The sequence below is a fragment of the Neodiprion fabricii genome, chromosome 4 (assembly GCF_021155785.1).
Source record: "Neodiprion fabricii isolate iyNeoFabr1 chromosome 4, iyNeoFabr1.1, whole genome shotgun sequence".
In the NCBI taxonomy this organism is placed as follows: domain Eukaryota; kingdom Metazoa; phylum Arthropoda; class Insecta; order Hymenoptera; family Diprionidae; genus Neodiprion; species Neodiprion fabricii.
In genome coordinates, this window is record NC_060242.1 from 20,740,911 (window position 1) to 20,767,533 (window position 26,623).

The 26,623-nt window shown below is 36.5% G+C and overlaps 2 protein-coding genes and 1 long non-coding RNA gene across 6 annotated transcripts in view; 2 read left to right on the top strand and 1 right to left on the bottom strand.

Annotated features, from left to right (window-relative positions):
* Positions 1-11,921, top strand: part of LOC124180113 (limbic system-associated membrane protein-like) — a 110,713-nt gene extending 98,792 nt beyond the window's left edge. For 2 of the 3 annotated variants that reach the window (XM_046565206.1, XM_046565207.1), the window contains exons 7-10: positions 3,977-4,126; positions 4,308-4,364; positions 9,245-9,310; positions 9,755-11,921. In XM_046565206.1, coding sequence (XP_046421162.1) covers positions 3,977-4,126; positions 4,308-4,364; positions 9,245-9,310; positions 9,755-9,939 — 458 coding nt within the window. In that variant the 3' untranslated portion in view covers positions 9,940-11,921. The remainder of the gene's footprint in view (positions 1-3,976; positions 4,127-4,307; positions 4,365-9,244; positions 9,311-9,754) is intronic. The other variant, XM_046565208.1, reaches the window with a different exon arrangement.
* Positions 11,922-14,903: 2,982 nt separating this feature from the next.
* LOC124179945 (lachesin-like) overlaps positions 14,904-26,623 on the bottom strand; it is a 105,354-nt gene continuing 93,634 nt past the window's right edge. For both annotated transcript variants that reach the window (XM_046564830.1, XM_046564829.1), the window contains 6 exons: positions 21,481-21,609; positions 20,994-21,131; positions 17,783-17,932; positions 17,575-17,640; positions 17,378-17,497; positions 14,904-16,552 (listed from right to left, as the gene is read on the bottom strand). In XM_046564830.1, the coding sequence (XP_046420786.1) occupies positions 16,377-16,552; positions 17,378-17,497; positions 17,575-17,640; positions 17,783-17,932; positions 20,994-21,131; positions 21,481-21,609 (779 nt within the window). In that variant the 3' untranslated portion in view covers positions 14,904-16,376. The remainder of the gene's footprint in view (positions 16,553-17,377; positions 17,498-17,574; positions 17,641-17,782; positions 17,933-20,993; positions 21,132-21,480; positions 21,610-26,623) is intronic.
* LOC124179946 overlaps positions 23,086-26,623 on the top strand; it is a 97,169-nt gene continuing 93,631 nt past the window's right edge. The window contains exon 1 of the long non-coding RNA XR_006870178.1: positions 23,086-23,529. This is a non-coding gene — a long non-coding RNA (uncharacterized LOC124179946). The remainder of the gene's footprint in view (positions 23,530-26,623) is intronic.

The window sequence follows — 26,623 nt, forward strand, 5'->3', positions numbered from 1 at the left end:
ATATTACAATTCTGGGTCTTCTTTGTGACGCAAGCTGATAACGCGATTGATGTAAGCAATAAAAATGATATTTACTCACGAAACTTTATAAAATTTCGAAAACGTATGAAAGTAGAAAATCAACTGAGCGCGACCTTCTACATAGCGTAGAACGCTCATCTTTTGACAGAACCATTCTTTCAACCCAAACAAACTTTTTAGAGAGTGCCATTTTGGAAAATCGCAAATTATTGTTCACCGAAACAGCCTAATGTACATGTAATGTTGTGTATGTATATGTGTGTGTGTGTATATATGTACATTTATATACACGAAACCGAAATTAGCTGCTGAATAATGCATGTAAACGTACGCAGAGCACCGCCAGATTCTGCCCGAACGTAGCACGTACAGATTGAGAGTGAGAGAGACGAGATTTAGGCGATGGAATTTGATTTTATCTGACATTTATGAGGATTCGGGGGGTTTCAACCCCTGCAGCCTCAGGGATGCTGCTGCTGCTGCTGCTACCGATGCGTTCGTATTTGCCTGAGAAACGTCGTCGACGTCTCCTTTGGCTCCCGCCTTCCCCCACCCGGCTCCCCCCATTATATTCCTGCTACGAATTTGCATCTGTATCAGAACCGATAACGCTCACCGTAAAAACCGACCCCCAACCCCCGCTACAATGGAAGTGAGCCCCCCTCCCCCTCTATCACTGCACTGCAGCAGCGTGCCGTGTAAATCGAATTTATGAATTTACGCCCCTCGCCGCCTTCGTATATTCCTGCCACGTTCGAAATTCGTCACCGTGCTCCGTTTCGCCCCATTAAACGTTTGTTTTCGTTTAGAATTTTTTATTCATGGATGTGGTGATTTTTTTCTCTGATTTCTTTTGTTTTTATCTCGCTATAGTGAGTTGGATTTCTTCTGTTCATTCAATTATTACGATTTTTTTTTCTTTCTTTCGCCATTTTTTTTATCATATAGTTAATTGGCGGAGGAAAGTACAAATATTTGTAAAAGATACTGTGAATGTTTCGAAGCCCGTTGTCATATTAAATGTATGGTGATTAGTTACGTTGATCAAAATTTGATCACGACGAAAAAAAAATTATTTTCGATGGAGTTTAAAGTTTGTCGATCTTACTATTAGAGACATTATTGTATTATAATTATTGAAAATAATTTATACGAAGGTTGAAAAAGTCACGTAACTGAAAAAAATCCTTTGACACGGGCACGGGAAGAAATGCTTAAGCACCGAATTTCAGTCGCGAAGACATCATATTAACAACACTAAAGAAATCTGAGTATTCTACAATTTCTTCACCAGTTAAATTCATGCTGCTTTTTAAATTCTCACGAGTGATACTGTTTATTTTTTCGCAAATCGTTACACTCCACAAATCGTCTGTACGAAACTGAAATCGCAACCGAATTAGGTATGAAACAGAATCGCCTTTTTATCGATAGGATGATAAAAGATGAGTGGAATAACAGAGTTTTTTTTTTTTTTTATATATGAGACGGCTGTTAAAAATATCTGAACTAATTACGGACGTTTCAAAAATAATCTTCACCCAGTTTATCGCAGTACGTAAAACTTTCGAAATTGAAATTCGCATTCCGATCATAGTTTCTGTTCACCCGACGCTTTTCGAATCTTGTTTCTAGTGTCAGACAGCATGAACAAGGCGATAAAAACCAAGGAGAAAAATGGCGAAAACCGGGTGTATTTTCCTTGCGTTCCATTTTCCTCGGCAGCTTCGGCACTCCCATTGACCCATCAATAATTCATCCAGACGAAGAAATTGGCGGCAGCTAAACCTTGACGGAAAAATTGGAGAATCGGGGGTTCGGGGTGGAGGGTGGCGATGGTCGCGCTAACCGGGAGTTAGGAATGTTCGGTGTCGTTCTAGGCCAATATCACGTTTAGCTAGCCGTCGCCGACTGAATGCTAAAACGAGTTCGGCACGCGAACGTCGCCCAGCCTTCTCTTAGGGGTGGAGGGCCGTCTTCCCTCCCTTCCTCCTTCCTTCCTGATTGAACTATTGTCAGTTACTCCCTTAACTGGTTATAAAATTTCACGATAAAATTCTTCTACCTCTGCAGGTCTCGTACGTATGTACAACATGTATATGTGTATATATTGGGGTGTTTCAGAAAAATATCTTACGATTTTCCACCGTGGCATTCCCTGAAAATTTTGTTTTCGTTGAAAGAAAGATTCTATGAAAATATGAGCGATTTACGTTGCGTGGAAGATCGCGCTCAGTTAATTTGTCACTTTCGGTTACACATTTTTTTCTGATTTTCTTAAAAAGCACCTTGTAGCATTTCAATTATTATTTCTTTCCTGGCATTTATTTTCGGCCCAGGGATCACGACCCGTAACTCAACAGAATATCAACCGGGAATATTATTCTTCTAAATTCAAAGTTCATATTAAATTATAACTCTTTTATGAGACTTAATTAATAATGAAAAAGTCGTTAGATACACTTTTCAAACATGGACTGAAGACTTAATATGACAAGTGTGCGTTTTCTTTATGACGTAAATTGATATTACGATTGATGTAAGCAACAAGAAAAATGTTATTCGCGATACTTCATGAATTAAAAAAGATGTATAAAAGTGGAAAATCAACTGAGCGCGATCTTCTACATAACGTAGAACGCTCATCTTTGGACAAAACCTTCTCTTTTAGCCTAAACGAACTTTTTAGAGGGTGGCATGGTGGAAAACCGCAAATGGTTTTTTTTCTGAAACACCCCAGTATATACATATTATATGTATATGAAAAAAATAAGAATTGCGATCTTTCGTGAATAATCTTCGAAAAGTACGGAAATCAAATATATTTTTTACATGGGTACAATGCAATATATATATATATATTTCCCCGAGAAAATTGATCATCATTGTTATTACTTTTTTGGGTTGTATAAGTCTGCCGTGGATGAATAATAAAACAAAATCAGCCTTTTGAATGAAAAAGGTATTCTTATTATGTTCAATAGCGTGATTTAATTTCATGAGAGACATTGAAATACGTCCAATTAGTTTGAAATTTATTTCAGAGCTTATTGGAATGAAACTTAATCGGATTTCGCTTTTAGCTAATATTCTTTTTTACCCAGAGTTATGTGATCGAGGTACATTCATAATTATTAATGACGAATTTTCAATTGTGAATGGATAAAAAATTAAAGAATTTTTTTATAATCAGTCGGCTGGAAAAGTCACAGAAAAAATTTACACCCCGTGGAGAGAAAGAAGACGGTCTCAGTAGCGGAGTTTTCGATCTATATTTAATAAGGGACGGACTGTTGTCAAATTCAGTGATATACACAAGACGTGACCCCATCTTTCGCCCTTTCACCCCCGCGATTGCCGTTGATATTACGACTCAATTTCCACCCCCGAGTTACAGAAATATCTCTTTTCAAGCTTCTATTTTCATTATTGTTGTTGTTGTTATTGTGATTATTATTACTATCGTGCAACACCCGCTGTCGCGAGAATTCCTTTTGCATGTCACACGGTTGGCTTTTCCAACGTTACCCAGAAATCCCAACCCCTTCGATTTCCAATTTTCGAACACCCGCTGCCATGCGCCCCGTGATCGCGAGTATCAACCGATAATTAGATGTTATTAGACGTCGTTAACAGTGCCAATTGGAACTCAAGGTTTAACGATTATCACACGATTCGAAAAAGCTTGACGTAAAAAAGTCTCTAATTTTTATCTCTTATTTTTTCTTAAAATTATTTCATATACCCTCCACATAGTTTTTTTTTTCCCCACAAGTTTCGATGCGATCGAATAATGTTCGTGAATCGTTTTTGAAATCTAAATTGTTCAGTTGCAGAATGAACAATCCGCAATAAATTAATCCTAAGTTCACTCAAATAAGTCCGAGTTTCGCGTTTACTCTCTAATTTTGATACAGTCATTCTTTTCCTAAAATTCTTTACATATTATTTTCAGGGGGTAAATACGAACCCTCGATATTCGAGGACGCCTACACGGTTCACATGAATTTGACGATCAGATCGGTGGGTCCGTCGGATTTCGGAGCTTACAAATGCGTTTCGAAAAATTCACTCGGCGATACTGACGGGAGCATCAAACTTTACGGTGAGTTTTCTCAAGCTTCGTTTCTTTTTTATTTCGCAAAGTTAAAATTGATCAATTACACCCAATCGATATGGATCAATTTTTTAAATTCCTATTCAATCCTGTCTGGTTAATTGCAATTACTCTTCATCATGACGATGTTAATTATTTTTTTCCTCCTGTTATTTTCTTCTCGTGACAGAAATTCCTTCGAGTTCCGGTTCCCGTTCAACTTACGGCAACGGGACGAAGTACAAAGGTGAGCTCGATTTTTAGTCTATAGGAAATCCGAAAAATCAGTCGCCATATATATATATATATATTTATGTTTGTTTTTTTGTCTTTTCTTACTCTATGAACGGATCGGCTGATCTTTCATTAATTTCGGACTTATCAATTCGCTGCTCTTTTGTTCCCGACGATGATTCAAAGCCGCTTATATGTTCATAATACAGTTATATTTTAACCCACGTGTCGCAAACTCACAATTATATCTTCTTCTATCAGCAAAGGGTGATGCGGGGTTGAAGTTTAAATTCGATAACTTGAAACGCGGGAATAATTAATCCCGTCTGACAGTTCGAGAGAAATCGAATCACGATTAACGACTCTTAGCACATGGTTATAATACCTATCCGCCCAACTAGGTATCTGGCTCAAACATATTATGCACGTATGTATTATATATATGTATGTATATATCTACATTGTACATACAAACCCCTAATCCTCGTCCCCGATCAGCCTGACGGAAAATAAATTGCCGAACGCGGTACGGTGCAAAATTAAACTCGTCGGTTCTTAGAAAATAATTATCTGCCTTTAATTACTATTTTATGATAGTATGATGCCATTTTTTTTCGTATATTGCAGTTGTTCGAAATTGCAAGCGGGTGTTTCATTTTCTCTTTTCTTTTATTTATATGAATATTTATTGTAGCTACGTTTTGGTAATTTCGATATATTTTTGTAATGAAAAATTCCGGATACTTTTTCTCGTTGGCATTGGTCAATTTATAAAATTTGAAAACTCGACAAATAGTGTAACAATTAATATACGGGTAATTAAAAATTTGGACAGAACGTGACTGAACTATCCATTTCATTAAATTATTCCAGAGGAAGATAATAGATGAAGCTTTCTACGAAGGAAAGTAGAAATGATCGAACAGAGAGACGTATGGCGATTGGAGAGAACGTTGCAGACTATTTACTCTAATATACGAAGATCGACAAGAAGTCGATTTCGTTTCGGAAGTGGGAATTATAATCGGAATGAATAAATCGATTCTCATGCATGCAATAACCTGTATATGTATTATCATTCTCGCAAACTAAAAGCTTTTTAATGCAAACCCGATTGCCAAGCTCATTCCGGGATAAATAGAGAGACAGAGAGAGAGAGAGAGAGAGAAAAGCGCATCAATTTCGTCTCTGACTTTTTTCCCAATTGCATTTTTCCTTCGTTTTCGCCATTTTATTCTGCATTATTCAGAGCAAATTCGATGGATTATACAAACGTTACGCCGGTTGAAGTAACTGCACGAATCTGTACGTTTGCCGAGGGGGAAAATGGGGCTCGCAATTAATCTTCGTTCGGTTTGCGTCGTATATACGTCTACGTTTATATAGTTTGAAACAGTTTATCCGGTGGGGGGCTGAATCCTGTGCGCAAATTCCTGCAGGATACGGACGACTAATCGCTAAAACGACAAACTATCTCCACCACTTCGTGAATTCACTGCAACTATCGGAGTTTGCTGTTGATTTGTCGTTCACGGGTTAATCTTATTGTTTTTTCTCTCCTTTTTTCTTTATTCCACAAAGAGGTTCGTTAACCAAAAATCAATTTCATTCCGAGCTATAATCGCACGTTGATTATCTATAGAATTATTATATTCTTAAGCTGCAAAGATCCAATGCATCGTAAGAAAAAACTTGGATATCCGTCGATGGTTAATTAAGTATCGTTCATATTCGTTTCATGCGATTGCTCATTTTATTCAGAATTAAACACTATCTTCTACGAATCGTAAAGATGGAAAAAAAAAAAAAATTCAAGTGACACACACACACACACACACACACGGAAAAGCAGTTTTCCAGGAAACGTGTGAATAATCGTGTGGAATAAGCGAATACTTCGATAGATTCAAAATCTCAGGTGATAGTACTTACAAATCTCTCGGTAAACTTATTCGGTCAATTTGAGGTATGATGTAAATGATTAAAAAGAAAATTACGTTCAAACGTTCGAAGAACTGAAAAAAGCTTTGTAATTGGACAAGAAAAATTGTTCAAAAAGTTAGTTTCCTTTTTTTTTTGTTTTCACTTCGATCGCGCAATCGTTTCCCTTTTCCCTATACGTGCATTCATACATATACGATATGTGTACATAGATACCGAGCATCGAAGCTTCGGGTATATAACCGGCATTTATTTGTGAAGCTTTTACCGTGAGCGGACTCGACATACGTGTCCGAAATAACCGTATAACCTGGTTTCTTCAGAAAACGCAGCTCTATATATATATATATATATGTGTGTGTGTGTGCGCGTGTGTATGTATATATATATATATATATATATATAGCGTATTATATGAGCATCGCGAGCTTGAAGCTTTGCACGGGGTTCACAAAGAAAAGTCCATCGCGACCCGTTCCTCTGTTATTGCGCATAGAAGGGCGGGTCCCTTTCAAATCCTTGTGCAGACTACTTTGCCGCATTTTTTTCTATCTCGTTTTTTTGTTTCGCTTGATTTCTTTGAAGCTTTTTCAAACCTGGCATAGAAACTCTTAGGATTTCACTGACCGTGAGTATTTTCTTCCCGTACGAAACATTTCTCATCGTTTATCGATTTTTCTTTTTCCCACTCGTCGGAAAGTCGAATTCTTCGCTTCACTAAAATTCATGCCTCGTTTTTTTTTTTTCAAATTACAGGAAATAAAAAATATAAAATAATAAAAAGATGAGGATTAATTTCTTCCGAATTCTATTATTGCAATTTTATCCTTCTGATTATTATTTTTTCCCAACAACAACAACAACAGCCGTGCGGTAGAAAGAGAGTGGAGAACAAATGTGTGTTATTTGCCGCGTTGAAAACGGAGATAAATGATGAGCTGTCCACTGTGTTTTATATACATACACATACACATACATATACATATGTATATATGACGAGGCAGAATGGGATTGATGATCCATGCAGGGTGAAAATGGGATGAGAGGATGATGAACTTCGTCATCGTGAAATTACGCGACGAGTTTCATTATGCGAATAAGTCTTTTTGACTCACACTTGTATATATATATATATATAAAGTATAAAGGGGCAGCAATTTATGTACCGTATGCGTATATAAGTACATAGACGGTGTAAAATTTTGTCGAGATAATTGTCCTGCGGGGATTGCTTAACGCGTCTGTCTTCTCCGCTTCGTTGTCTATCTCCAACCGAGCGAATAAAGAAAATTAGGAGGGGGAAATATAATAACAAAGCGAAAAATCGCTGTTCGCTTGTAATTTAGCTTGGCGATTTATTTTTCACATTCACATTTTGCCTCGTATGGTTTGATGCAATTTTTTGTTTTTCTTTTTCTATACGCCGTGCTCTCGCGAACGAACGATCGATTGGTTAGCAAAGATCGAAACTGAAATGCCAAGCGTCAAAAGGTTGAAGGAAGAAAGAAGAGAAAGAAAAAGAGGAAATAGTCTGAAGGTTTCGTTTCTACAGGTCTTAAATATTCACGTGTATGCAATGTAGGTATGATTTTTCACAGAGAGACAGAATGTAACGAAGTAGATGTGAAAAAAAAAAAAAAAAAAAAAACAGAGAGAAAGAGCTGCTGAGGGGATGGGAAAGTGGGAGGGTGAAAGACAGGATTAAAAGGAAAGAGCTGCAAACAGGGAGTTTAATTAAAGCGAAAAAGAAACGTTTGTGCAGATTTCTACAGAATACGCGGCTCAACTCGCGTTATGAAAATAACGGGTCCGAATACGAGGCGGAAATTGCGGTAAATAAACGATATTAAAGAATGAAAAGTATCGCGGTATTAATTCGCACATTGCGAATCTTAGTCAAGAGATGCGGAAATGACGAAGAAAAATTATTTTAAGAAAAAATCCACCTGAACGTTATTAAAAAAGAATGTTCAATAATCGAGAATTTGTCAAATAATAGGGAGGAAATAATATTCACAAATATCTTCAATTCTACGATAACAAAGACTAGTTTGCGAAGTAAATATTCCGTCTTGTAAATTACATGTTATTTCGATTTAAAATCCGCGATAAAGAATCGATTCCGACGTAGGAAAAAAAAACAGCCAGGGTATGAAATTTGTTCATAATTTGTGCACAAAATGAAGAAAAGTTTCTTTCCAAAATTTACGAGGGTTTAATTTTCGTACCGGAGTTCAAGAAATAATATCGCGACAAAATTTGGAAAATTGAATTGAGATGTCGTTGAGGAATTGCAGGGCAGTGAAAAACAATTCAGCCCAAACACGTTCAGTTCCACTTTAATGAAATTTCGTTGATCCATATTCCGACGGATGGCTCGACAGATCGACGGTGTCTGCAGCACTGCATATTCGACGCGCACTGCAATATCCATAATATATTCGCAACAGTTGCATACGTATCAATATGCCGTATCGGTTTTCAATCGCTTCCACGACGAGACACGCTGCTGCAATCCACGCGTGCGTTTTCCTACGTATGTGCGAATCCGTGTGTTCTCGGTATTTGATCTTGACACGGCTTTGCCGGATATGAAATCCGCCCTGTTTGAGCAGATCGACGATACAGGCACGCAATTCTAACCGATATCCGTTATACTGACAGAATCAATCCGCGTTCGGAACAACCGATGTTGGGTAAATAAGGGAGATGTGGATCGATTTTTACCGATCTATCGATCCATTGGCAAGTATTGAAATTCGGGGAAATTGTGATGAGCGGAGAAAATCGTCCGATCTGCGAATTGCATCGATGAAAAGGTTGATCTGCCGTTCGTGTGAAAACAAAATTTGCCAATTTTCAGATTTATTAATATCATTGAGAATCCATCTTTCAATTTATCTCGCTTCGCACGGTTTCAGATTTATATGCAGTATGTTCTTCTTGTTTTAGGAAAAATGGGTAAAAATTATGGCAACAATTACGTAGACGGGGATCCGAATGTTCTGAAAAAAATAGGTAAGCACCGTGTCTTTGTTCTTGTTCTTGTATTTTTTTTTCTTATATCAGATTCATTCGGATATTGAGAGTAGATCGAATCGATTGGACAAAGTTTTGAAATATATAGATGAAAAAGGAGAAAAAAAAAAAGAAAAATTGAAGAATCAATTATGGCTCATAAGTATAATGAATTCAAAGTCAATTTGCAAAAAGAAAACGAAAAAAACCGTCTACTGCGTTGCATTAAAGAGAGATTTTTGCGATACAATTCAATCGAGTAAATATTGATTTGTAATCATTTCTCCATCTCCGATTTCACCCGTTTTTTATTTTTCTTGCCCCGATTCTAGCTTTTAGGGAAAAAATGACTTATGACTTATGCTTGCCAATTTCTTTTCCGCTCTTTCGTCTATTATTATTGTTCCTCGTAGAAAATCAAACATTTCGATTCGCATTTTGCAGACCTGAAGCTGCGAGGTCGTAAGGAAAATGGAAGGGATGACGACGAGGATTATGACGAGACTTCGGGGGCGGATTCTCGCGGTCGAATGTCAGCGACTTCGACGCTGTTTTCGTCGCTGATTTTTGCCATTTTGAGCCAACGCAGATTATTTGGAGATTTGCAAACGCTGTTGCTTCCTGCCTGAGAAACATTAGGAATATAGAGAAAAGTAATAAAGGTTTTTAGTTGACTTCGTTTTTACTTTCACCTCGTTCAACCGACACAGAAACGTCGCAATATATATTCTCAAAATATGTATCTATTGTAATCGCACGGATCGAAACGCGAGTAGAACAAGTATTTTCGATATAATCAGTTGAATATATGACGCGTAGGTAAATCACACGAAACATACGCAAGAACACGTTGTAGGTATTTGAAAATAGAACATTTCCATGCTGGAGATACGCTTGTATAATGTAATAATTATGTAAATAATAATAATAATGATAATAATAATAATAACAGCAACAACAATAACATTATCGTATACCATTGTATAATATATAAAGACAGCAAAAATTTTCACTATAGCGCCGTTATTCGATGATTCCTTTGGACTATACATAATATATATATATATATATATATATATATATATGCGCTCATCAAAATTAGCAACGTTCCATTTGTCACGTTATCGTCGTTTGAAACTTTATTGGCATTGATACGTTTTAAAAAAAGACGACAAGCGCTTCTACTTTATTTATCGCGTTTATACAAAATATCCGATCAGAACATTTTTCACCTCGGTTTTTAGACTGATTTATTATTATACGATCTTTCTTATATTCATTTAATCGGTCATTCATATTGTACATATACATGTGTGTAGATTTATTAAATTTACACATATTTTTAACCGTTTTACACACTGAAAAAGAACGAATGAAAAATGTCGTCGCGTTAAATTTTTCAACTCGCATTTCATGCCTATAATTTTTCTCAGTGACGAAAGAATGAAGTTCAAAACACGCATTTTTTTTTTTTTTTTGTCCTGCCTATCAGAGTATAATAAGCAGTAGGAAGTTGAAGTAGAGAGGTTTAAAGGTGAGAGAAAAAAGTAATCGTCTTGCGCCTAGAAAATATCGCATAAATTTAATGATAATAAAAGAGGGAGAGAATAGTTGAATAGAAAGAAAAATGAAAGAGAAAATAGGTATGGAGAAAAACAAAAATATCGCGAGATGGTTTTACCAACCGACACTCTGTATTACTGGGGATAATTATAAATATAGCCACAAATTGACCAGCATTGTCCATCATATAAATGAAATCATGCAGAAGAGAAAATAAAAAAAAAAATAGAAAAATGAAAAAAAAAAGAAGAAAAAAAAAGAATATAGTTAATTACTCGAGTAAATAAATAAGATAAAATTAGGCGCCATAATAGAAGTGCGAATGGTAAAGCGTGATGCGAGAAATATACGTTGATGATATTATATAATAATAATAATAATATATACCGTTAACTGCCGTGTGATTTTTACCTTGAGAAAGTGCAGAGCTTGTCTAATTATATTTATTATACATTACCTAATATAGCATAATATCTTACCTGTAATAATTAGTTAAGTGTATTAAATATGTAAGGCAACGATTATAACTAACAAGTTGTATTGTACCGTAATTATTTCGTTCACGGTTTCACAAAATGCGTGATAACGAAAAGCTGAAAGGCAAGAAAAGAATTGGCAAGAAGAAGTCTTTTTCTTTTAGAAGAATAACAGGAATTAAACAATACCGAATGATCGTGGAAATTGAGTTTGAAACAAGGAAAAAAGTGAAATCTAAGATTGATTTGATATGAAAGAAAAAAAAAAAAAAAAAAAACAATATTTTGTCTTTGATCAATTATCGAAGTGAAACGCGACAAGACCACAAAAGGAGAGAAAAATATTTTCAAAGTTGTTGAAAATTTGACAAATATATAATATAACAATGACGAGTAAAAATAATGAAAACATCATTGATATACCAATTTCACCAGACTAAAATGTCGAGTATTTTATACGCTGGATTATTGTTGTGAGATTTTGAAGAAGTGAAGAAAAAAAAAAAAAATTAAGAAAACAGAGAAACAAAGAAATCATACAACACATAATATATATTAACAATAACACGGCGTTAATCGCGCGAAAATGTAAAGCTTTCGAGGATTAATTAGTTTTACAACATAATATAATTATACGATAGGGTTATTTATTTAAGACGGATACGCTATGCATTATATTTGTACAAGTAACAGAGGTGAAGTTTGTAAATAAAGAGAAAGAAGTTGAAAAACGAAGCTAAAACAGAGATCGAAAAGAAACGGTGATCAGATCGTTTGAATCGCAAAATATTAACGAAGAGAGTAGATTTTTTTTTTTATTTCAGAAATCGCATGAAACCACTCTCTAAAAAAAGAAAAAAAGCTCACCGCTCTAGGGAGAAATAAAACGATCACTGGAGGCGAGAGATCGAGCTTTTGATGGGCTTTTTCAATTCTCGATGGCTTGTAAAGACGGGGATTTTTTCTGGGATGTCGAGTAGATATATCCTAATGGAAAGCTCATGATACCCATTCCGAATTCAGAATGGCTGCGAAGTTTCGCTACGCTAATAACAACATTCCTACAATATCCCATCTTCCCCGGAATTTTTGTTTCCCTTTTTTTTCTTTTTTCACAGGAAGTAAAACATCGTTCGCGAAATCAGCCGACCGCTTTTTCACGTGTAGCCACTTCTTCCGTCTCATTTCCACAAACACAGGGATCAGAAACGAGAAAGAAGCTTTGAGCTTTTTTAAATTCATTTGGAAACTGCGTTTTCTTCACATGCTGAGTCGAAATTGTCGTATTGTACAAAAATAATCAGACGTGAATCGTTATAATTCATTCCGTCATAATTCTCACTTGTATGAAAGCAAAGATTTCTTACGATTACCGTTCGCACCTAATCTCGGTAATCGAACGTAAATCGGGATGCAACTGCGAAGTCGAACAATGGTTGACGATTCGTTTTTAACATCGGGAAAATCCATCACCGATACGTTGTTGTAAAATTGAATGCTGAATTCACTTTCATCCAGCAGTCGAATATTATTTAACTCTCTGACAAGCTAGAAAATATAGCTTAAAAAGTTTCAGAACACTTTCAGGCACTCGTTTGTCCTCCGTTTAGACCCATTTGTGCCATTGTCGTACCTTGCAGGAGTTCCCGGAGAATTTTAACCCGCGGTTGATCAATATTTACTCGTTCAGCACCGCGTGCACGACGATATATTCCGAGTACCAATGCTAGATAACGACGTTAAATTGCATAGCACGACGCCACCGCATCCAGTCTACTAATGGAAGTAAACTTCGTAATGTATTCCCTGTATGGTTTACGGGTCGAGCTCATTTCGGTTCTGCAAAATCGACGAATTCGTACGGAAATCTGTTTTCTCATCGCCGTATATATATATTCGTATTGTAATGTTCTGAGAACGAATTGTCACCCGTTGTTCGATTTCGGAATTGTATCCCGATTCGTGTTCGATTACTGGGAACCGTAAGAAATATTTCGTCTCACACAAGTGAGAGTTACAGCGGAATGAACTACACTGATGGTCTTGTTAATGCGTTGGACTAAAAGAGTCGAGTTGACTGGTGCAAGTTTATGGGTTTCTGGTTTCTTCGAATTAAACTATGAACTATAACTAATTGAATGCGCTGGTGCTTAATTGTACCAAAAACGATATTTGAAATTGAAAATGTGCTTTTTTTCTATATTTTTTCAGGCAGAATATTCTGCAAGGAATTCAGGTCGCATTCCAAAAATTCGAAACACGGCGGTAATGAATTTTGAAGAAAAAGAATTTTAACGACAGCATTAGAAAAAATCATTTCATAACGCGTTGCGATTATCGAAACGAATTTGATGATCGATTCTCTGCGGAGATTCGTCTCTTGAGAAAAAAATTGACGCGCGTATTAAATGATAAAAAATTGCATGATTGAAAAAAATTTTCATCGCACCCCATTTCTTCACTTGACTATTTTGAAATTCTTCTCACTTACTTTTGTTAAATAATTTTCCAGTTTCCATTCCTTTCTTCGTTCTTTAATTTTGTTTCTTCCATCGAGTTTGCAGCAAAGAAAGAAAAAAAAAAAGAAATAAATAAAAATGAGACAAGCAAAAAATCGTAAACGAGGGCAATTTAAGGTGGACAATTTTATAGCGTATAGCTCGGGCAAGAATATCTTGGGGCCAACAAATTACACCGTATAAAGTCGGAGACCGCAGCGTCGGTTGGTTTTTTACTCTCCGCAGTGCGGAGTAAGGTAACAATTTCGTAACTAATTTGTAACGTTACTCTTCCGCGGTACAGTTGCACTCGTAACAACGTCGAAGGCGTTAGTTCAACTGATTTCTCACTTGAATCCTGCGCACTCGACTTTTACGGGGTTAGCATTTAACGGAGAAATTATATTACGTCGTGAATTTATGCCTTTCGCCTGTCCCGAAAACAAGCGATTGCGATTCTCGTCCGGCATCATAAGCGGGGAATTTTTATTCTTTCATTTGTCATTGCTCAATGAAATGAAAATTGCAATTGACGATTAAGACTATACATTTATACATATATAATATAGAATAAAACAACACGTTATATACAATATTATATGTATAATGTATTATCGTACACAAAGGTATTATTACTATTTTATTATTATTAATTTTATTTTTGTTATATTTATTATTATTATTATTATCATCATCATGAAATCATTATCGTTATATATTTTACAATGTTACGTTACATGTTATTCTTATTGTTGCATAATTTATGCTTCATCCATATGTTACGTAATATGTTACATGCATTGTACCGCATTTGTCGGTAAAATATGTATCATTGCATCGTTTCAATCGAATGATTTCAAATAATGCGGCGATCATTTTCAAATCTACATTCTATATGATACAAATTATATTATTATTTCACTTGGACATGAGATTTATCTTACAGATTAGCGTATATAGATTTTCATTAACTATATATAATAATAATTGTATTATTTCATACGGAAAGTGAATTCGATCAAGCTCTTCGTTTTACCACATTCAATTATTATTATCTATTGTATAAAATTTTTATTCAGAGAAAATGATAAACTCAACATCACAATTAATATATGTATCTGATTTTTTATATATACACATTATATCGTTATTGCGAATAGATAGATTCGTCATCGCTTTTTCGTATCACTCTGAAACTTTTTTTCGTCGTCTTCTTCTCTCTTTAACCGCTTAATTCGCTTGCCACGCTTACTTTCTACTCATATGTATTACCGCGTATATGATTAGCACTGCTACTATATATACACAGCGTTTTGAACAACTAGTTGTTAGACTAGCTAATGCTTATTTAGGTGTGCATACAGATATATATATATATATATACCTTAAACTTTGTTATATTTACATCCGTAATCCTGCTCTCACGATTTTTTAAAATATTAATATAATATAATATTCAATTTTATTGCGAAAAAAGAGGTTTCAACAGCCCGGAAAAATTGCGACTCAAAAAATCAACCACAATTTCACCATTTTGGGCGGAGAAAATGGAATTTTTTTTATAATCGACAGTAAACATCGCGTTGTTAATTATTTTCGTCTTCAATTACATTCTCTGCATTTTTTTTTTTTTGGTTTCTTACGCTCAGTTCTTTCTTTTTTTCATATTTTTAATACTTTTCTTCCGTGTAATTTTCTTACTACAAATATATCCTGTTACATCTATTTCATGATCGTTATAATATACGGGTCAAATATGTAGGATTGTGATCTATCTATAACCGTAATTCTATTTCACGCTATATATATTCACATGCGGATATACATTACATTACATTGCTATGATGGGTGTATAATAATTAATATTTACATGTACCTTGGCAAATCATCGGGTGATTCGCTCGAAAATCATTTATACAATTCTCGGTTTTGGAATAATGATTACAGAAAAAAACGTAGTTTTATGAATTGAAATCATTTTGTAGTCGCAGTTGCGTTAATTGATTGATTTTCTATCATCTCGTTCGTGTGATATAAGATTGTTGAAGCTGCGCGACGAGGCAAGAGTCGAGGAAATTAAATAATCAACTACAATTGATCAAACCGAATACGCTGTACTTGATTGCATAAATCAGGTTCTAATTATCGACTTTAATTAATCAGTTCGACTGTTTCGCGTATACGTATTTGCCGAAGTTGCCACGCTCATATCGAATTTTTACTGGCAAGAAAATCAGAATATCTCGATGCGAAAATTATACAATCGTCAAATATTGCTGAGAGAATTGGATGTTCATTGCATAAGATGAGAAAAAATGAATTCCCGAATTACCAATTCTTCGTGTTCGTCTTTTTTTCACCTTCATATTTTCTTTTGAATGTACGGAAATTTGGCGAGTATTCGTTTTAAATTTTTTATTCTTATTTCGCTTTTAACTTTGATTCGTCTTTTTGTTTCGTCGCGGAATTTTTTTTTTTTTCTCCTTCTTTCTTCTTTATTACTTTTTTTCCTGTCGGGAACGACGATGATTACGTCATCACCGCGGACATCATCGCCAGGACAACCACCGCCTGGAGGGTTTCGACGGTTCCCAAAATCGCTGCGCTTCTCGACGACATTGACTGAGCCGTGTTCTCGTCTCGGGGTGCAGATCCTTCGGATCCTCCACCGCCCGAATCCTCGTGTCGATCCCGGAGCCGGATATCTAGGGGTGAAATTAATAAGGGGGTTCATTCGCAAAGGGTCGATAATTTTTATGGATTTTATTGCACACAGATAACTGGACAGATTTTACAATCTTGGGATTTTTACGATTTCACTCTACGATGGCTGATTTTTACTGAGAACGCGCTATTTTCCACAACACTCATGTTTTACAATATTGCACCGATTTTCATTGTGATCAACTTATGGCAACACTGAATGGTCGACTGAAAGAAAAACAGCAATATTGTTTCAATGAGATTTTAGAAAATAGTCTTCTTCTTGCATTAAAGGAGGCATTCTAGAATGAAATCGAACGAATCAACTAGATTTTAAAGAATTTTCAAGTGATTTCAAACGAAGCATCGACACCTAATCAAGCCTTCGTGTAAAATTCTAGTTCTTTATGTTTTTCTATTCTGAGAAAGATCTTCGCGGGGTTACGGTTACAATAATCTGGTAAATACTCAAGGTACGATTATCTCGTAATAAAATTGATAAAAAGTATCGATTTTACCCAATTTCTAATTTCATTCAGCGTTCGATTTAATTTCTTTCATCAATCATTGGATAATCAGAGACAATCTGAAGCTCATGACGAAGAGAATACCGTTAAAAAATTCTGAAAGTAGTTAATCCGTATTTATTTTCAAACGATTACAATAAAAATAGATTCGAATTAAGCGAAGAATGAAATTAGACGGACAATCAATTTCGCAAATCTAGCAACACCGCGATTTAATACCACCTGACGAGTTTGCGATAAATAATTTTTTTTTCTTGTTATGTCGTGTTTTTTTTCTTATTTCCTTCTCCACCTTCTCACCTCTGTCCTTGTTCGCCGCGGGTTGCGAGGGGTCGATAATTTCGCCGGTGATTTCATTGGGTCGGGATATTTCTGGACTCGGACGAGTCTTCTGTCTCGTTCTTTGCTTTTTCTCCACCGCTAGGATGAAAATATTATTCGATTAAAATATTGGGAGGGGAAAAATTTCCAATAAGATGAAGATCGAAAAAGCTCACCCTTGCTGACGACTGGAATTGGCGTCGTCGTTGATTTTTGCTTCGGGGTTGTCGGGTTCGGTATTTCTGCAGCGAGAAACGCCGATTGTACGTATTTAAAAGTAATCGCGCGTTCATTGATTCGAAAAATGCGATGTAACGCAGAAGTGGAAAGAATCAATGAGAGGTAAGAATAAGATAAATTATCACACTTCCGAGGATAACTCACCGTACAATTTTATGCTGCCGTCCGTGTCGCCGAGTGAGTTTTTCGATATGCATTTGTAAGATCCGTAATCGTTTACCGACACATATTTTATCGTCAATTTCATCGTTACTTTGTACTCCTTGTCGTGCAGTACCGGCTCATATTTATCACCTGGAACAAAATTACCCGATACTCGTACGAAAAGGTTTTAAAGAAAAGAAAAAGAAATAAAATTATAAACGGTCGATAGAAAAGTACGGAAAAAAATTAAAAATTTGAATTTCTATCAAGTAACTGCAACGGCTGAATAATTTTTGCAATAATTATAGACAAATCTGAATAATTCCACTTGGATAGTTTTGTAGTTTGCTCTCAGTCCCCGATGTCTTTTCCCCTCCGCACATTCTCGTCGCTATTATGAAAGTGGTTAAATTGTAATTTTCGCTTCCGCCAAGTATTAAAGAAATTTGTACAGGAGCTTATACATTCTCTGTACCGTCTGCCGGAGAATAAAAGCTCCTTGAAAAGCTTCGAATCACGCCTAGGAGATGGCGTAGCAGATTCAACAGAAGATGAGACAAAATTGCGAAACTTGTTACTTTTTTCTCTGCGGTCCAAGGACCGGCGTAAATCGGCAAAAAACATCAAACCCTGATAAATTACTATTTTTCACAATCAAACAATGTTTCATTACTCATTTCATAATCCTTCAGCATCAGTTCTCCGCTATGGAGAACAAGAAAGTTTTTATTTCTGGCTGAATCGCTTTCGTTCGTGTTTTATAACTTGCACTTTATTATTGCATGAATTGAAATGAAATCTCTCTCTCTCTCTCTTTCTTGTTTCACTGAGAAAAAAAAATAAATAAATAAACAAAACGATTGAACGGTCGAGTAAAAAAACTTGCACATCGTAGCGTAGAGAAAAAACAGCTTTGGCACAGAAAGTTGGTAGAAGTAGAGCGTCGGTTGCATAAAAATCCCTGTGAAAAAGCACTCCTTCACAATTTATTTAACCCGTTGTTACGGCGATTATTCATGTTTTCAATTATTATCATACATGACGGTTGCTTTGCTTGCTGTCATTATTATTGTTATAACCCTGGTATCTAATAAGCTCGAGTTGAATTATGCTCGACTGAAGGGATATTCATAACGGAAGACGAATAATACCGTGAAGTAGAAAACGTAACAATTAATACTCGTTGCATGCAGCGGAATCTCAATGCTCCGGTACAACTCCCGGCACATTAGCTACGCTGCTCGAGCCATTATAAGAAAGAACGTACATCTATACAGGTAAGCTCGATTCCGAGTCGAAGAGAATGTTATTTTTGAATTTAACATCCGACGTCACCCTCTCTCAACACAACCGCGTCGTGAACGAATAGAAGTGATAATTAGCAGCTGCAGCTAATTTGCTCGCAGCTTACCGAGTAACGAATCTAAAATCGTACGTATTTTTGTTTGCGATCTTTTCTTTTTTCTCTACGTATGAGAGATTTTAATTAACGCACCGACAAAAACTGAAACTTCGAACCGCGACGGAGAGAGAAAGATGAATTTATAAATTGGTCAAGAAACCAAGAACAACGCATTGATGGTGTTGATTACTTTCGTGGAAACGGCTGCTGCATCGTATCGCTAATTCTCGATAAAAAGTCAACAAGATACATTGAAAGAAACGAGATTACATTAAAAACTCGTTTCTCGATTAACGAAGTGTGCAGATCATATGGGTGAAAAAATGTGTTTGAAAAAAGAATGGGAAGGATTAAAGTAGACCGAGGAAAAACAATGGCGAGAGGAAAGCTCGAAGGGTGAGGAAAAATTGGAGCTTCGAGGTCACGCCATCGTCTCGTTATCGAGCAAGAGGGTGGACGACCGGGATCTCTATATACGCCATGCCGATGTATTTACGACGATGTATTTGCCCCTGAGGAGATATACGGTATCGGGTATAAGCAGCCTTATCGGTACTGCGTTAGGAGTAATAGTGTACCTTATACACGGTGCAGGTCGAACTGTGCGAGATATCCTCGGGCGAAATTCGCAAGTTCCAACCGCGCGAATCAGGTTTTCTGATAACTCCGACGAATATTTATTTTCGTGATAATAAACTGCACGCGTTTTAGCATTCCGTTTTACACTTCCTGTTATAAATACAAATCACGTTAGATAATGTAGTATAAAGCTCGAAACTGTTTTTTTTTTTTTTTTTTTTACCCCATAAAACCCCATAGGAATGGTCGAAACACTATAGAAATTTTTTCAGAACCCCGTACGATTTCAAATTTCTAAAAAATTCAAAAACCAAATCATACGTAGGTAGACAACGCAGCGTAAAGCTCAAATCTAGGAATATTCGAAACACCATTAAAAAATCTTTCGTAACGTTAAACCCCGTAGAATTCCAAATTTCTCGCCAACTTTACATTCGGTTTTGCGATCCCTGATAAGGAAAAAATTGTTCAAACGCCGTGAGAATTCGGAATTTCTTGTAAACCTTAGGGACCAGGTTTTTCTCACTTGTTTCCTGATTGTAGTTGCGAGTGGAATGGGAGTGAGTTGAATTATTGAGGATGGGGGCAAGGGTTGCGTTGAGGAAACGCGTCGCTTGGCCCCGGTTCTAATTACATCCGTGCCTGCGTGGCCCTAATCACGCGATGTCGTCGGTGTAATTGGCCCCGGTTTAGAGAAAGGGTGCCTCGACTCGTGTACAACTTGCCGCGGAATTCTTATCCCTCATTTCCACCTCCGCTTCGAGCCCCGCGTGTCGTCGGTAAATCGAAACGCGTCGTCTGCCGCTAAAGTTCCCCTAATTTATCAGCGGACGAGTCAATTGCAATTGAATTTAAAGGAAAATAATCAGTTTCGCTTATTTTCGTACGCTACGGAAGTTAAGATCAGAGGCAAGAATTGATGAAATTTCATTCTCACTTTGTCGTGTATATGCAAAGAAACTTTTCTCTTTTTCATATTTTCGACAAATTGATAAAATTCCAGTGTGCGCAGTGTGAGTGTTGATAAACTGGAGAATTCTTAAGTAGAGAAAAAAAAAAAATAAATAAATAAAATAAATAAAAAAACAAATGAAAACCGAACAGTATTGATTTTGTTGCTCTTTTTTTCAGACGAAAAAAATATTCAAAAAATGAAACCTGATGGAAAAAGTAAAAACGGAAAAAATGCCGTTATTTCATTTAATCGATACTGAAATTTTCAGAACTCACCCTTTGTTATTATTTCACCATTTTCCCTGGTCCAATAATTGATGGACTTTGGATAGGCTTCCGAGGTGCATTCGAGGGTCATTTCCTGACCCTGACGAGCCCCCACCAACTGATTCGGGACAGAAATCATCGGCGGGACTGAAATCAGTAAGAATTCTCGTTGGGAGATTGAATGAGACGAAGAAAGTCGCTGGAACGAGAAACGAGTGTCTATAAATACGACGTTTCATCCGAAGACGTTGTTGATTCGTTTTAAAAGAATAAAAAAAAAAAAGACTAAACGCCCAAAGCGAATCGATTAAGATTGCAAATCGTGTCTGCAACATGCGAAAAAATTCGTTCGTCTTCCAGCCGGGATGAAAATGCTGCAAACAAAAAGCACTTCCGCGCCTTAGGTAAATTCTGAAACTTGGAAGTTTACAAAAAAAGAAAGCGAAGGATAACGTGACATACGGAGAAATTAGAAAAATCAATCGGTGACACTCACAGTGCACTATCAGGGAAATCCTCTTGCTCACCGAGGGCGGAACGCCGTTCGATGCGATGCAGAGATAAGCACCCATGTGCAGGCGATTAACCCTCGTGATGTTGTAGAACGGTCCTTCAACCGAAGCGACTGAAAAATACGCGCACGATAAATCGTTTCTCTCATTCCTCTTCCAGTTCCACTGTCAGAGCCGATTGGGAACGACCGGTTTATCATAAAAGAACGGATCTGGGGATGGGATCGAGTAAAATTGTTTTTGGGCGATGCTCTCAAAAAATGTTTAAAATAAACAATAAATAACGTGGGACAGATTTGTCATATGGATTTTTTCAAATTGCATACTCGTAAAGTGAGTTTTCAGATTTTTTATTTCCGATAGCGTTCGATTTCAGAAAAAATCGTTTTATCAAATGAACCAAAAAATCGAGAACTTATTCCCGAAAAATCGGTCTTGCTTAAAATATAACGAAGAGACAGCGACTCGGGGCTTTCATGATTCTTTGTCAGCCTCCTGATAAAGTGAATTATTTGAACTGGAAGGTGGTATTTTTATGTCCTATATGATAACCGAGTTTGAATCGGTTTTGTCCAAAATATGAGGAACAGACACCGACTCGGGATTTTCATAATTTATATTATACACCGATTACTCCCATCATTCGAGATGGGATTGGAAATACGGTATTCTTACGTTCTTCGGAAATCGATTTCGTATCGATCTTATTTTCAAGAAATTGATCATTTGCCAAAAGATGTCGAGAAAACGACGGTCTTGTGCTTTTAACAAGCCGACAGTTAATATTCTTCCTCCTCTTCTCCCATCGCAGTCCCTGAACGAACGAGTCACGAAGTGCCGACGCCTCTGACAGGCGGATAGAAATCGGTTATCCACGACGTTATCGGCCCGTCACGCACGCCGCTTATTAGCCTTCGAGGCTGTTTCCGCATTCTCTCCCATTCTATATACATATATTTTTCGATTCATCGCGTGCCTGCGTAATTATCGCAATTAATCACCGAGCTCAGCGAGCTCTGATCGCCTATCGTCCGATCCTGCATGCCGACGGCTTATCACCCGCGCGATAATTGACTTGGACATGTTGTATCTAACTCGGAGAAAAGGGATTGTACGGTGAGAAAAAGATTCAAGATATCCCTCAAATAATTAAAATATTATCATTATCATGATCGCGATCTTCGGTTGCACTCCGATTATTTTCCTTTTTACCTTCGATCGAACGAGGGACTGAAAAATGTTTAATCTCCTTACTCTTGTATACCTGGTTCTAAATTCGCAGCTGTATGGATAAAAGTTAAAACATGTAACGTAAGATTTAACCAATTGTTACGTAACAGAACCCAGCTGAAAATCGAAAAGCGAGAATAAAAATTTTTAAAGGAAGTTACGACAAATTTGAATACGAATATTATCACGCCCACGTGGTGAGCGAAAAAAGCGATCCAAGTCGGTGCGCCACGTGTGCTTGGCGGGGGGGGAGAGCGGAGCAGTAAGCGAGCAGCGCGCATGCGCAGAAGAGAAACGAAAAGCGAGCGAGTAGCGCGTGAGAAGTGGGGGGCGGCCCCAGTCGAACTCGAGCTGTCACCGCGCGAATTACGCTGCGCATTTCGAGAAACCACAAAGAGAAAATAAAAATTTGGACGTGACGCGAAAGCTAAAACGCAAAAATCTCAATTCGATAATTGAAAGATATAAGGGTCAGATAACGAATACGGGATGGAGAATTACTCGAGTGTCACGCGAATATTAAGTAATAAAGCCTGTTACGGGTGTTGTAAAAATTTTAGGTCATCAGGATCGGGGAGTTTCGTTCGTTTTATCTCCAATCAATCGGGAAGAGTCATTAGGCGAGGCAGTGAAGAGTGAATTCGTGTAATCGGTTTGACGGTGAGCTGCTGCAGCGAGGAATATGATGCGGAATGAAAATGGAACGAGAAGAGCCCGATGCGGGGAAAAAACGGTGTTGAAGAGGCACGCAGGGGTGAAAAATCGCCTTCGTTATGAGGACAAATCGCGTATATACAACTTGGGTATGTGGCTGTTTACATATATATATATACACATGTAAAGGTGCATACGTATATGGAAAGGCCGCGAAGGGTTGTTAGGCATAAAGAAGAAGAAAAGAGAACAAAGAAAATTTTCACTGTGGGTATATTTATAAAAATCGAACAATGAAAACTTTTTAATGAATAATATATAAACTTCCGCTATTTCTTATGCTTATATGCATATACATATATTCATGTAAATAAAGGTATATGTGTATGCACATATGGTTCAATATTATTAAGGAGGAAGGCCGAAAAAGTGACGGACTTTTAACAATTTTTTTCAAAGGGTTAACTGATTAATAAACGAATGGGGTTGTTGGTACATTTTTTAAGTTTATATTAAATTTCTTTTATATGAATTTTTCTTAGCAAATATTTAAAATTAACAAAGAAATGGGTCTCGACTTCGAGACTAATGAAAAAAATTTCTCCGCCGGGCATTAATATCTCGGTAAAGAGTTATGTAAAAATAAAAAACAACATTTCATCAATATCAATAGAAATATGGCTATCGTTGTACGTAGGCTTTTTTTTTTTGGTTATTCACAAAATGGCGATGACTTGAATAAAAAAAGGGCTTTTAAAAAAAGTATATTTAATTCATCACCATTTTGTAAATAATCAAAAAAAAAAAAAAACAACACCGTCTCGTACAATAATAGCTGAATTTGTATTAGTGTTTATAAAATTTTGTTGTTTATTTTCGAATAACCCTTCACCGCGATATCAATGCCACGATGGAGGGGAAATTTTTTTATTAGTCGTTAAGTCAAGGCCCATATCTTTATTAATTTTGAATATTTATTAATAAAAATTCACATAAAACAAGTTTAATATGCACCTCATAAAATACTAGTAATCTGAACCCTTTATTAATTATTGTTATCTGTTTTTTAAAAATCCTTAAAAGTCAGTTATTTCTTCGGCCGTTACAGCTGCTTTCCCCTTTATGTCAAAAGCACATTTCTGGAGAGAAATGATCAAAAATTGGCGAGAAAAAAATTAATGTTCGGACAGTTATTATCACAGTAATAAAATAATAAAATCTAACAGTTAAAAATTTGAAAATAACAATAAGTCAATATGTACTCAAATTCAACTGAAACGTACAAGACGCAACAAATTGTTGAAACTTCGGTTCCTGAAATCAATTCATACAAATCATGCTATGCCAGATCAACCTATAATTTCAAACCTGCATATTTTTAATTGTGTTGGACCTTTTTTAAGATGTTAACAGCATCCTTATAACCCCATATTTATTTTTTTAATTTTTCTCCTATCGAATCACTTCTGAGTTACAAATATTCAAATCTTTCCAAATATTTGCTTTTCTAAAAATTTTCACAAATATCACTATGAAAAAATCAACTTTGTACTAGACTTAGTTCTTTATACTTCGAATTTTTTAAGCACTCTAGTAATGTTCATCGATTGAAATCTATAAGTACTTGGCTGATTGTGCGTCTTCATGATTTTGGAAGCATTCAAATAAATTAGTTTCACCTATCCTGTAATAAAATTATTTGAGAATTTTTCGCTAATTAAAACAAAGTTGGTTCTTTTAGAAAGTTATTAGAAATAAATTGCAGCTTCAAACTAATCCGTGAAAAGGAATTCGGAGAAAAACGGTTCGAGAGTTTTGAAAATGCTATATAATTATCACCTGAAATTCTTCCAATGAAATGAAAAATAGTTGGGGGTATATATATGAGGCATTCCATGTTAACTCGACGAGCTCCTGACTCTCGTATCTTCTGTCATCACCGAAATTTTCTGTGACCCTAGTAGGACTTAAAAAAACACGTAAATTAGTTTATCCATTTGTTTCCGATCATTTTTGCATAAAATTATTCCACGCTTTGGTCAATCAAAAAATGTTCAAGATATCCAAACACCCGGAAGAATCGATACGAAACGCAGCATATCTGGTTTCTTTTTCAGATGTTAAAATCGGGACGTTTTTTGACGACTTTGAATAGTCACTGCTCGTAAAAGATTTATCAAAAAAAAAGAAAAAAAAATGTTATAAAACGTATCCAAGAGTTCCTGAAGTCGGGATTTCAGAATGGTAAAAAATCCGTGGGTCAAGTTACCTGGTCGAGTTGACATAAACTGTCCCAAGTACATACAATTCTTGAAAATTTGATGCGCGTAATGCTTGCGCTTCGGGATTCGCGGAACGACGATAGAAACCAGCGAAGCGAATTTTCTCCGAAAGCGGAGGCGGGTATCCGAGTTTCGGGGCTTTGCACGTCTGACGATCTTTGCCGGCAGGTAATTTGCGTTATTGCAACGCGGCGGCCGTTCCGGATCCAAGTATTCGCAGACGGGGGCAGCACCGTCGGATGTACAGTGACCCGGGAAAAGCGGGAAAACCGCTTGACCGCCTCCCGTCCGCTCGTCAAAGGGTCAAAGGCTTTCCTCTCCGATTCTGCTCTTAGCTAATTGCCAATAAAAAGAGACCTGCGCTCGTGTTTTACGCTTGCAAACCGCTACCCGCGTTATTCTCCCGCCAAATTTTACATAACCTTATCCCTTGAACAGGAAGTACATTAAATTTTGCCACGCGATTAGAAATGCTTTGGAATTTCCTATCTAATTTGTCTTCTATCTCTTGTTCTTCCATTTTCATTACTTTGCCACGCGCGGTCTGAAGAAATTTGACCGTTTTTTTTAACTCGCGATTTCGATATAAATTATATCGATTATTTCAGGCTCTCGGGAGGGTGAAAAATAAATGAAAATATTCACTCTCGTAATTACGTAGAACTGATCAGCCTTTTTTTTTTTTTTTTTTTTTGCTTATCAACTTTTTTCCTTCCTCTGCAACCCCGACGGAAGTAAAATCCTTTCGGAATCCAGGGTAAGAAACTTTAACACGTGTGTGTCTTGAAGAGGTGGGCGAAAGATTGTTGGGATGCTTTGTATCGGCGGGGCTGTTTCGAGGAATCGAAGGGGGCGAAACTAAGCGGAAAAGGAAAACGGAGAGTGAAACACGAGGACAAGAAAATAGAATGAAACAAAGAGATGAGAATAAAAGAAAATTGCGAAACTAGAACTCTGTCTC